This window comes from Mus pahari, chromosome 14 (genome assembly GCF_900095145.1).
Source record: "Mus pahari chromosome 14, PAHARI_EIJ_v1.1, whole genome shotgun sequence".
Classification (NCBI taxonomy): domain Eukaryota; kingdom Metazoa; phylum Chordata; class Mammalia; order Rodentia; family Muridae; genus Mus; species Mus pahari.
In genome coordinates, this window is record NC_034603.1 from 42956429 (window position 1) to 42968195 (window position 11767).

The window sequence follows — 11767 nt, forward strand, 5'->3', positions numbered from 1 at the left end:
GTGTGTGTGTGTGTGTGTGTGTGTGTGTGTGTGTGTGTGTGTGAAAAGGGCCCCTGGGAGCCTATCTGAGTACACACCCAGCAGGTGTTTTTAGCGCACTCACAGAGCCCCGTGGGAACAAGGACACTCCCCTTTCCATTTCTCTGCTGCAAACCCGGCCTAGTGGGGCAGAGCGCACCAGGGTAAACTCTCAACGCTGCCTCGCTGCCTCGGATAGGAAAGTGCCAGGCGACCTTGGTGACCAGATCCCTGGAGGTCGCACAGCATGTGCGTAGTCCACATCTGTAAAAAGGGGAGCGTGACACCGTCCAGGCTGCTGTTAACCAGCTTGTGAGGTGGCTTAGCATGTCCTGAGCTGGGTAGGGGCGCAGGAACTGGGATGGGACTTCGGATTCTAGTGCCTGCTGAGGCTCCCAGTCACCCAGTAGCTCAGCAACCCAGATCTGTCAGCGCCGCTAGTGGCCTGGGGGTGGGGGTGGGGGGCTGCCACTTCGGGAGCATCGCTTCTGGGCACGGGGCCTGGCATCGCCCTCGCCCTTTGCCCCGCCCGGCAGCTCCAGATCGATGCGACAGCCCTCCCTGCCCCTCCCCCAAAGGCCAAACAAAACATAGTAAATATTTAATCCGGGCCAGGGAGCCAAAGAGGCCTCCCCGCCCCCTCCACAGCCGTCTGGCTCCTCTGCCAGCCCGGGCTGCTCTCCGCGGTAATGAGGCGGCCGGGAACGGCAGGGATCGATCGCGGCCTGGGGCGGGGTGGGGGTGGGGGGTGGGACTCCCTGTGCCCTCGGGGTGGCATCGCTATCCACCCCAAGCGCCGGATTAGGGAGCCTACTCAATGCACACCCGCATCCTCGCTTTTCCAAGAAGGTCGATGGGAGGGGCGGTGAGTCCCTCACTGGTGGGCCCCTGCTTAGAGGCCAAATGTGAGCAAGCTGGTTGTGTGTGTGTGGTGAGGTGGTGGTGGTGGGGGTCTATAAGGGAGTAGGGAGTCTCGTGCCTGGCTCATGCCTGAGCTTGTGACCCAAGACCAGACCTGACTTTCCAGGCCTAGTGGACTAACGCCTGGGGCTAAGGGTGGGGGAGGCAGGGGCAGGCAGAGAGACCCCTAGAGAGAAACAAAGCCAGTGGGTTTCCTGGCTTCTAGTTACACTGTACTGGCTTAGAGGATACCTAAGGGAGCTGAGGACGTCTTTTGCTGCTCCATTTACATAGTAATCTCTGAACACCTACTGTGCGCTGAGCCACTAGCTGCCAGCCTAGAAACACACAGGCCCAAGTTGCAGACATTTCGAAGAAGAGGATTGATAACTAAACCCAAAAGATGATTTCAGCTAGTGGTTGTAATTTGATACTGTGCTCGGCTAGGGAAAGAACTTTAGCTGAGGTGGGCAGGATGACTGTGGGTTGGGTTAAATCATCCCCCCCCCCCCCGACAAATTTTAGAGCAGGTGCAAAGGCCCAGGGGCAGGGACAAAACTGGCCTGCTGCAGGACTGGGAGGAAGGGCCTGCAAGGGGAACGCAGGGAGCAGGAGGAAGTGAGGAAGTAGTAGGATCTAAGGATCTTGTAGGCTAAGGGAGGAATTTGCATTTTGTTCTAAGTGCTGTGTGATGGCAGAGATTTCAAGCAAAGGAATGTCACGTCTGATTTACCTGTTTTAAAAGCTTCCGCTGGCGGGGGCGGGGCGGGGCAGAGAAAGGAAGGCGGAGAGTTAAGAGAAGGGCACTGGTTGGTGGGGGATGGTTTGATGGTAGCCAGGAGGAAGGCTGGTGCCTGGCCTGGGCACCTGTAAGTGGCCATTTATACTCCAGCAGGTGGACGGGCCCAGCCAGCAACAGCCTGCTCTTGGTGCACCACCCGTGGGGGTCTGAGCAGAGACCAAAACTGAGGTGGCCCCCGTTCTGCCTCCCTGACCCAAACCCCATGGTGGGCAGTCCAGGAAATCTTTTTTCCCCCTTTCCAGGAGCATTAGAAAATGTTGACATGTTTTTTTGAAACAATTTCAGATCTGATATCTCCGCCAGATTGAGTTTGTAACCAGCTTTATTGTTTAAGCCTGCTGGGATTTCATCAAAGGCGTCGTCTGTTTACTCAGAGCTATTTCATTGGAGAAAACAGCCAACAGACCTGCATTTCTATCTGATTTCACTTTTTCTCTTCTCTCATGAATTTAAGTGCTTGTGAAAAGCCCAGCTGATAAGGCGAAGCAGCAAGGATCAAGCCTGAGGAGGGGGCTCAGGGTCTTAGCTAAGGCTTATTAACAGACCTAGAAAAGCTGGGGGTGGCTGCCGGTCCCCCTAGGGGGGCTGGGAGGCATGCCTGGCTACCTGCCAGTCTTCCCCAGGGGCAACACTGGGGAGAGTCGCTGTTCCCCATACTCCAGCAAGATTTTCCAGAGTGTTCTGGTGTCTATAACGGATTTCCACTTCAGAGTCTGATAACAAGGAGACTGAACATCAGCTCCCATGTAGAGGGAGAAGCACCCAGTCACAGAGATGGGTTGGATGAGGTTGACTCTGGCTTTCCTGGGAAAACAGCTGAGGGGTAGACAGAGCAGAAGGCAAGTGGAAGCCAGCTCACAGGAGTGCCAGGAAGGGTGCCTGACTGCTCCCCTGCCTGCCCTGGGACTCAGCCCCTCTGCCTGTGGCTGCCAGAGCTAGGAGACTCTAGTCACTGGCTGAGCACTCACTCTGCCTCCCCAAGGAATCTACACTATTGCTATCTCTACGGTCTCAAAGGACCTGGGACCTTTAAATGGGACCGTTGACCCGGCAGGTATTTCAGACCACTGATGGAGATGTGACTGCGAAACCCATCAGAGGCGTTCTGAGAAATTCGGGTTCATGCGCCTCGTTCAGTTGCCTGAGTGGCAGCTAGTTAACCGCATGGGTTGCCTGGCACGCAGGTCAACTCTTACCAGTCATACATTACACCCACTTGTAAGGTCAATCGATGTGAACCAATTAGCTAAGGATAAGGACTTGTCTGGAGCGGACTGGATCTTACAGGGAGCCTTTCTAGAGCGGGACCGTAGTACATGTGGGGAGCTCCATTGTGTTTTATTTCCTTCCCACAGGTGGGACCTACAGCAGTTAGAGCCCCTCACCCGTGTGCTGCAGGGGGAAGAGGTCTTGTCCCCAAGAGCCAGTTCTAGGTCCTCCCTGTGGCTGGTTCCCTTTCCGGCTGCTGCCATCGAGATAAAAGCTCTACTGCTGTCAGGCTCTGGGGCTCGCTCCATCCCTGTAAGCTTGGAGTAGCTGTCAGGCTTCCTTCAGGAACAGTAGAGTCACATGCCTTGGGAATGTTGGCTGCCATCTTTAAATGTTTATCTTATTTTGTTTCATATGTGTGCGTGATGGGGGTGGGGTGCCAGCCACGTAGCACACGTTGGGGTGACTGATGGATAGCTTTATGGAGTTGCTTCTCTCCTCTCAACTTCATTGTCACATTGGCCAGATCTGGAATCACCTTGGAGATACACCTTGGGCTTGTCTGTGGGGTTTAGCAGAAGACCCACCCGGAATGGGGGTGGTGTCATCCTATGAGCTAGCATCATGGATGAAGGGGGAGGATGGGGGAGAGCTAGCTGGACACTATTGTCCCCCTCTCTCTAATCCCTAGGTGACAATGCGATATGCCCGGCAGCACAGGATCTCCTTGTGCAGTCCAAGGTCCCTGAACTGGGGGCTGTTTGTATTAACGGCAGTGATTTTGTTTTGGTTTTAGGCAGGGTCTCCTATAGCTCAGAATAGCCTTAAAGCCAACTGGCTGACCTTGAACTCCTAATCCTCCTGCCTCTACCCAGGACCTAGAATTGCAGGTATGTGCCACCACTTCAGGTTGAGCCCGGGATTACATCCAGCCTGGATGATTCTGGAGCCTGGGATCTCTTTACTTGGCCTCAGGGAAGCCAAATTTTCTTTTTAAGAAGTTAGGTAGGGCCGGGCAGTGGTGGCGCACGCCTTTAATCCCAGCAAGTGGGAGGCAGAGGCAGGCGGATTTCTGAGTTCGAGGCCAGCCTGGTCTACAGAGTGAGTTCCAGGACAGCCAGGGCTACACAGAGAAACCCTGTTTCGAAAAACCAAAAAAACAAACAAAACAAAAAACAAAAGCAAAAACAAAAAGTTAGGTAGGGTCAGGAATTTCTCCAGATTGGAGCTGGAAGAAAACAGGCCCCCAAGGCATCTGGGACGTGGGATGGGCCCTTGGGCATTCTGAGGTAAGGCCACTTGCTCCCTGAGTGGGCCAGTGACCTCTGTGGGAGCATTTCAGGTCCTGTTATCACACCGTTATAAAATTGGTTTATGGCTGTTTGGGAGGCTGAGGCAGGAGGATCACTTGAGCTCTGGGGTTTGAGAACAGCCAGACAAAACAGCAGTTCTCAGTGAAAACAGTAGAGTCAGGCACAGAGGAAACCCCGACTCTTTTCCCAAAACTCCAAACCACTTCTGCCCACAGCCCTCAGACCCAACAGACTCTGCTCTTACTCCTGAGGCTAAGGACTAGGCTCAGGCCATGGACTGGTGAGTGCTGAGGTATAGTTGCCTGTTGGGAAGGCCCAATGCAAATGTCTCAAGGAATGGACTGGCTTAAGGGGGAGGGAGTGGATGTGTGTGTGTGTGTGTGTGTGTGTGTCTGTCTGTGTCTGTGTCTGTGTGTGTCTGTGTCTGTGTGTGTCTGTGTGTGGGGCTTGCTTTGTTTGAGACAAGGTTTCTCTGTGTAGTCCTGGCTGTCCTGGAACTAGATCTGTAGACCAGGCTGGCCTTGAACTCAGAGATCTGCCTGCCTTTGCCTCCTGAGTGCAGGGATTAAAAGCATGTGCCACCAAGCCTGGCTGCCTGTATTTGTGTTTGTGTGTATATGTGTGAGTGTACTTGGGTGACAATATTTATGTGTGTATATGTGTGTAAGTCTGTGTATGTGTATTTTGTGTGTATATGTATGTTTGTGTGTATATACATGTGTGAGAGTGTGAATCTGTGTCTGTGTGTGTGAGTGTGTGTTTATACGTGCATATGTGTGTGAGCACAGTCACGTGGGTGTGCACATGTGGGCTTTTCTCTCAGTTCTGCCATGCTTCCTCAGAAGAGTTGACTCTAACACTGCCTCAGATTTTGCAGCGTTTTCCTCGTATAGCACTGACTGTCGAATCCTTGACCTTTGAGGGTGGGTTTGATTTTTTTTTTTTTTTTTTTTTTTTTTTTTTGGAAAAGGCCAAAAGTAATTTGAAGCTGTGTTGTGCATAAAGGGGATGAGGGATTTTCAGGATGTGAGCTGCATGTGTTGTTGGGATTTGAAAAATTGTTTGGACTCAAAATGGGATGGAACCCTAAAGAGTTGGGCCAGGTTCCTCCCGTGGAAGTTCTAAGAGTGTTTCCCTTGAGATGGGGACTCTGTTCTGGAAGTGGCCACTCCCAACAGGAGGGCAGGGGAAGGAGAGTGAAGCTTTATTGAGTCATTGCTATGTGCCAGGCTCTCTACATACATTACGACAGCTGACTGAAGTCATTTTTGGAGTAAGGCCCATCTACTAAAATTTTCTTAAATAATTAATTCATTATCCTTCTGACTCTTCACTCTATCCCTATTAGAACAGGCTCTTAGCCCACTTCACAGGTGATAGAATTAAGACTGAAGGAAGTTAAATGACTTCCCAAGGTCAGAGAGTTATGCCAAGCCTAGGATCTGAACTCGGGTCTGATTGACCCCCAAAATGAAGACTGCATTTACTCTTCACGGATTCATTGAGGCAGTCTCATTAAATCCCTGTTTCCCTAGTGCTGCAATTGGACTACCATATTCAGGTTAATTTTTTTATATAATTGTTATATGTTTATCCTCACCTCTATCTCGAAACTGTGGTTTTATTATGTCACAGTGACATCACTTAGGCTGAATTCACTTAAGGAAAAAAAAAACTAGGTCATAAAAAGTGAAATGCTGACTGTGTGCAGTGGCAGCCATCATCAGTGGGCATCAGGGGATGCGTGGGTGACAGCGGCAAAGCATGAAGTATGGTGTTTATTAGGTACTGGCAAAGGCCTGGGAGTTCCAGATGCCAAGCCATGATAAGTGGGAACTGCCTGTCTCAGCTCTCATCCGCTTCCAAGACCTGAGGGGGCTCCCAGTTCAGTGCCTTTAAAGCAACTTGATGCACAGACTAGATCCGCACCGGGAGCTTTCTCTGCCACTGGCAAGGTGGGGCTCTCCCTGCATCACGATGGCAATAATAGTACCTGATGAAGCCCGAGCTGATGAAGCATGTGCGATAAGCCAGGCATTGATTGCATCATTAAACTTTGATCTCTCTCTCTGCTCTTAGCCCACAACTCGAGGATGCCACAGATTGTTAGCCCTAGAGGGACCCCCAAATACACAAATCGACTCTCTAAATCCAGAAAAAGACTCTCTTCCTTTGCTGTGATGTGGTCACATGTCCCTCGGGAACTGAGCGTGCAAGGAAGGGACTTGAGACTTGTCTTGGAGAGACGTCTCTAAGAGACCTTCTCAGCCGTGTTCACAGCTGGAGCCTTCTTAGTGTAGCAGGCCCTCACCGGGGAGCTTGTCTCCTGGACACCCTCTCACCAGTGGGCAGAGAGTTGAATAAGAAAGTACGGAGGGATACTGCCACTCATAATATCAGGCACGGGAAACAGACTAAACGCCCATCAGCGGGAGGACTGATTGGTAAGAAATGTAGCGCCCTGAACACTGGAATGCTGCGATCCAAGGAATGGGTGAGTCTGCTCTGCTGTGGGCCGAGTGCCAAGCTGTACTGCCGAGTGAAGAAGCAGTGCTAATACACTGTGATAACATTTGGATTTTAAAAGAGAAAGATTTGCTTGTACGTGATAGACGTTTTCTGGAAAGACACAAAAGAAACTGGCTAGCAGTGGGATGCCTCTGAAGGAAGGTCCTGGGGACTGAGGTCTGAGAGACGAAAGGAGAGCTACTTTTCCCTGGGCATCCTTTTGTGTTATTTTTCTTTTCCCTATGTGAATGCATTTTTTTTTTTTCTGCTTAAAAAGAAAGTGATGGGAAACTTAAGGGGGAGAAAAGTGCTCAGGCTTTATCTGGCTTCTCTGTCCACTTTCTCGTGTCTGTGTTCAGCCAGGTTGTGCTCTCCTGACTCATAGGTCATTTCCCAGCCCTCTAGCCCTCCGCCTCAGCCCATGCCCCGCCCTGCCCAAGGCATCCATTACTGCCCCTTACAGGTACTTAAAACTTACCTTTTTCTTTTTTTCTTTTTTTCTTTTTTTTTTTTTTTTTTGCCTTGAAATACAAATAACTCCAATCTGCAGAGACGAGCTTCATTGCACTCACAGAGCAGACAGAAATCAGCTGGCACCGGGGCGCTCGATAAATGTTTGCAGATCCAATTGAATCTGTGACTCGGTTGGTTACACTGAGCAAGGGACTAATTGGCCAAGGTCAGGCATCCAAAGCCCACACGGGTCGGCGCTCTTGGAACTTAGAGAGGAACTTTCCTCTCAAATGCAGTCTGGCCCCTTGCTCCATTGTGGCTGCATGTCACAAGGAGGGAGTTCTGTCTGCACAAGGAAGGAGAATGGGGGACTCAGGGCACAGCTTGTCTCCTGGAGACACAGCTCAGAGTCAGGAAAGCAAGACGACAGAGTAACAGTGTGACAGAAAGCAAGACAGAGTAACAGTGTGACAGATCGAGAGACCCACCTTTGGAAGCATTGTGACTCAGAAGAGTATCTGAAACCAGGCAGAAAGGCTCAGCACTGGGAAGGTGGAGGCAGGGGGATGGCTGAGTCTGAAGCTAACCTGGCCTACTGAGTGAGCTGTGATCTCAGATGCTCCTCTCTAACCCTGCCCATCTCTTCCTCTTCCTCTCCTTTCTTTTATTCTGAATATTAGGAGGTTTAATTTTATCCCAAGAACTTGTAACTGGACATACAGACTTCTCCACTAAATATGGCAGTGATTTGAAATATTTGTCACATGTATTCAGCAAGACCAGAAATTAAGAATTTAGCCTCCCACCCCCCACCCCCAACACCTTAGTCCTGGACTCTACAAATAGCTATGACATTCCCAGTATCTCTGTCTCTCTGCCTCTCTGTCTCTGTCTGTCTGTCTGACTGTCTCTCTGTGTTTTGTATATATGTGAATAAGGGCACTATGTTTGGTGGTCAGTTCTTTTTAACTGTGGGCTGCAAAGATCAAACTCAGTTTGTCAGGCTTGTATGGAAACTAGTTTTACCCACTGAGCCATCTTACTGGTTCATTTTTTAAAAGTTAAATTTTATTATTATTTTAAAGATTTATTATTTTTATTATTTATGTATAGGAGTACACTGTAGTTGTCTTCAGACAAGCCAGAAGAGGGTATTGGACCCCATTTCAGATGGCGATTATGAGCCACCATGTGGTTGCTGGGAATTGAACTCAGGACCTCTCGAAGAGCAGTCAGTGCTCTTAACTGCTGAGCCATCTCTCCAGTCCTTTTTTTTTTTTTTTTTAAGAGTTAGTTGTACTATTTTTAAGTATGGATCTGTGTGTGGATTTGTGTGCGAGCACAGGCACCTGCAGGAGTCAGAGGCATTGTATCTCCTGGAGCTGGAGTCCTGGGTAGTTGTGAGTCGTGTGATGTGAGTGCAGAGAAGCAAAGAATCAAACTCTAGTCCTCTGGAAGTATATGCTCTGAACCTGTGAGCCACTTCTTGAACTTGTAGGTCTTGTTTTGTTTTGTTGTTTTTGTTCTGTTTGTTTTCTAATAGGGTCTCATGTTGCCCAGGCTGGCCTTGAACTTGGTATGTAGCCAATAATAACCTTGACCTTTTATCTACCTCTCAAGAGTTACTTGTTTCTCCTTTGTTTGAATCTTAGAAGTTCATTAGCGTAAGTCTGTTGAGTTAACCCATGTCTATAATCCTACCACTACAGTACTCAGAAGACTGACGCAGGAGAATTGTCATGAGCTCAAAGCTCTTTGAGATTACATTCTGAGTTTCAGAAAAGCCTGGACTACAGAGAACCCCATCTTTAAGAAAGGAGTGGGGGATTAAGACTGCTTGTTCTTCTTGCAGAGGTCCCAGGTTCAGTTCCCAGCACTCACATGGCAGCTCATAATCACCTCTAACTCCGGTTTCAGGGGATCTTCTGGCCTCTGAGGGCACCAGGCACACACATGATGTATGCATATGGAACTGTTCATATAATCACATTTTTAAAGGGAGGACCACTGGAGAGATTGTTCAGTGATTAAGAACACTTCGATCTTTCTGAGACAGGGTCTTTCTACATATCCCTGGCTGTTCTGGAACTCAGTATGTAGATCAAGCTGGCCTTGAACTCACAAAGATCCACTTGGGAGTAAAGGTGTGCACTAACACATCTATAGCTTGCTGTTCTTTTAGAGGATCTGGGTTCAGTTCCCATCACCCACATGGTGGCTCACCACCATCTATAGCACCAGTTCCAAGGAATCTGACCCCCTCATGTGAGGGCACCCTCTGATGGCACCAGGCATGCACCTGATGGACAGACATGCATGCAGGTGAAGCACATATACCTAAAAATAAACCTTAAAAAGATAGTTGGGAATAGTGGTGTATACCTTTAATCCCAGCATTTAGGTGGCAGAGGTATGTCAGTCTCTGTGAGTTCCAGTTCAGCTAGGGCTGAACATAGTGAGACCCTGTCTCAGGATGGACGGAAGGAAGGAAGGAAGGAAGGAAGGAAGGAAGGAAGGAAGGAAGGAAGGAAGGAAGGGAAGGAGGGAGGGAGGGAGGGAGAAAGGGAGGAAGGGAGGAAAGGAGGAAGGGAGGAAGGGAGGAAGGGAGAGAGATAATGGGAGAATGGGATGAGGGGAAAGACAGGACTCATTAGACTAGAGGAAAGGGCACTTAGGCAGCATAGCCCATGATCACCTTGTCCTTTTTAAAAATAAACCCTTTCCAGGTTCTCTGGCCTTAGCTCGTATGCAATGTCTGTGAACTCATTTCTCGAATCTGCGAGGCAGCCTTGGCTTGCGCTCCAGGCTCTTCCTGCCTGTTCCCTCGCTTGCAGAGCGACTTCTTGTCCCAGTAAGAGTTATGATGATGAGGAAGCATTTGCCTGGGAACACAGTGAGTCAGAAAGTTTGATGTGCCTTCCCTCCCCCCCACAAAAAAGCATCTATAATTTTTGACCACATTAATAGAAGTGTCCAAATCTAGGACGGGGAGGGATCTAGTCGCTCCTGTGGGGTGCTTACTGACTCATGCCATGACCAACAGTCGTCATCGTCCACCATAGGCGACTGAGTCCACCCCCTTCTGTGCACAGCCCCTGCAACCCCTGCTTAAACCCAGACTTCAGCTCCTAATTGGTGTTTTTCAGTTTCTTGTCTCCAGTCTCCTCACGGCGGTTGTGGTATTAGGAAAGACAATCTGACCATAGCATTCCGATGTGTTACCATCTTCTGGTGGCTTCTCTCAGTTCTTAGAGTCCACCTTTCCTTTCTTTCCCTCACCCCTTACATTTTGTTTTGTTTCTTTTCTTTTGTTTGTTTTGTTTTGTTTCAACATTTATGTATTTTATGTACGTGTATGCGCACACTCGGCCACATATGCCATGGCACACAAGTGGACGTCAGATGACAATTTTTGGCAGTCGGTCTTGTCCATTTACCACTGGATCCTGGGGTTGAAATTCAGGCCTGAGGCTTGAGAGCAAGTGCCTTTATCCACTGTTCCCTCTTTACTTAAGGACTAGGGGATGGCTCAGTGGTTAAGAACACTGGCTGTTCTTCCAGAGAGCCAGAGTTCAGATCTCAGCACCTACATGGCAGCTCACCACCATCTGTAATGGGATCTGATGCTCTCTTCTGATATGGAGACATACATTCAGACAGAGCACTCATACATAAAATCCATAAGGTTAAAAGTTGGGCAGTGGTGTCACACGCTTTTAATCCCAGCACTCTGGAGGCAAAGACAGGTGGACCTCTGAGTTTGAGGCCAGCCTTGAAGTGAGCCTGTCACAGAGCAAGTCCCAGGAAAGTCAGACAGAGAAGCCCTGTCTTGAAAAACCAAAGGCCCCAGTCTTCCCTCCATAGTCATTTCCTCTTGATTCTCTGTTTACACATGGGTCAGTCTCTCCCCACCCCACCCCCAGGTAGACAACACGTTGGCTATGCTGCACTGAGCCTTGCTTTGTCTCTCACCTCCGTCCCTCTCTTTCTTGGGTCTGCTTCCAACCATGCTTCTTTGGGAAGTGGCCCTGAGCCCTCCAGACTAGGTCAGGATCCCAGTTATCAGTGAGGACAACATTCCACTTTCACTCAGTCAGCAAACACTTAACGACTCCAGCAGGGTGTCAGGTACACTCCTCTGTGCTGAAGCCTGACTGACTAGCGCCAGCTGCCTCTTGGGAACTCATTGCACATTGTGGAGAGGCCTTAATTACATCTTAATTGCCTCTGGTCAGCGATGCTGGAGGAAATTCTTCATGAAAGAACACGTATATGCATGTTTGGAAACTTACATTTGCGTTCCTGGTACCCACATTTTCTGACCTTGAAAATTATACAGTTTCATGGGGTTAGAGAGGTGGCCTGGTAGTTAAGGGCATTTGTTGCTCTTGCAGAGGACCTGGGTCACATGGTGGCTCACAACCATCCTTAACTCTAGTGCCAAGGGACCTGATGCCCTCTTCTGGCCTTTTGAACACCTGACACATACATGGTACACACACACACACACACACACACACACACACACACACACACACGCAAGCAAAATGCACACATTAAAATT

The 11767-nt window shown here is 49.4% G+C and overlaps 1 protein-coding gene across 1 annotated transcript in view; it reads left to right on the forward strand.

Annotated features, from left to right (window-relative positions):
- Positions 1–791: 791 nt before the first annotated feature.
- The window catches only part of Rtn4rl1 (reticulon 4 receptor like 1), a 50964-nt gene continuing 39988 nt past the window's right edge, over positions 792–11767 (forward strand). The window contains exon 1 of the mRNA XM_029546463.1: positions 792–923. Coding sequence (XP_029402323.1) covers positions 836–923 — 88 coding nt within the window. The 5' untranslated portion in view covers positions 792–835. The remainder of the gene's footprint in view (positions 924–11767) is intronic.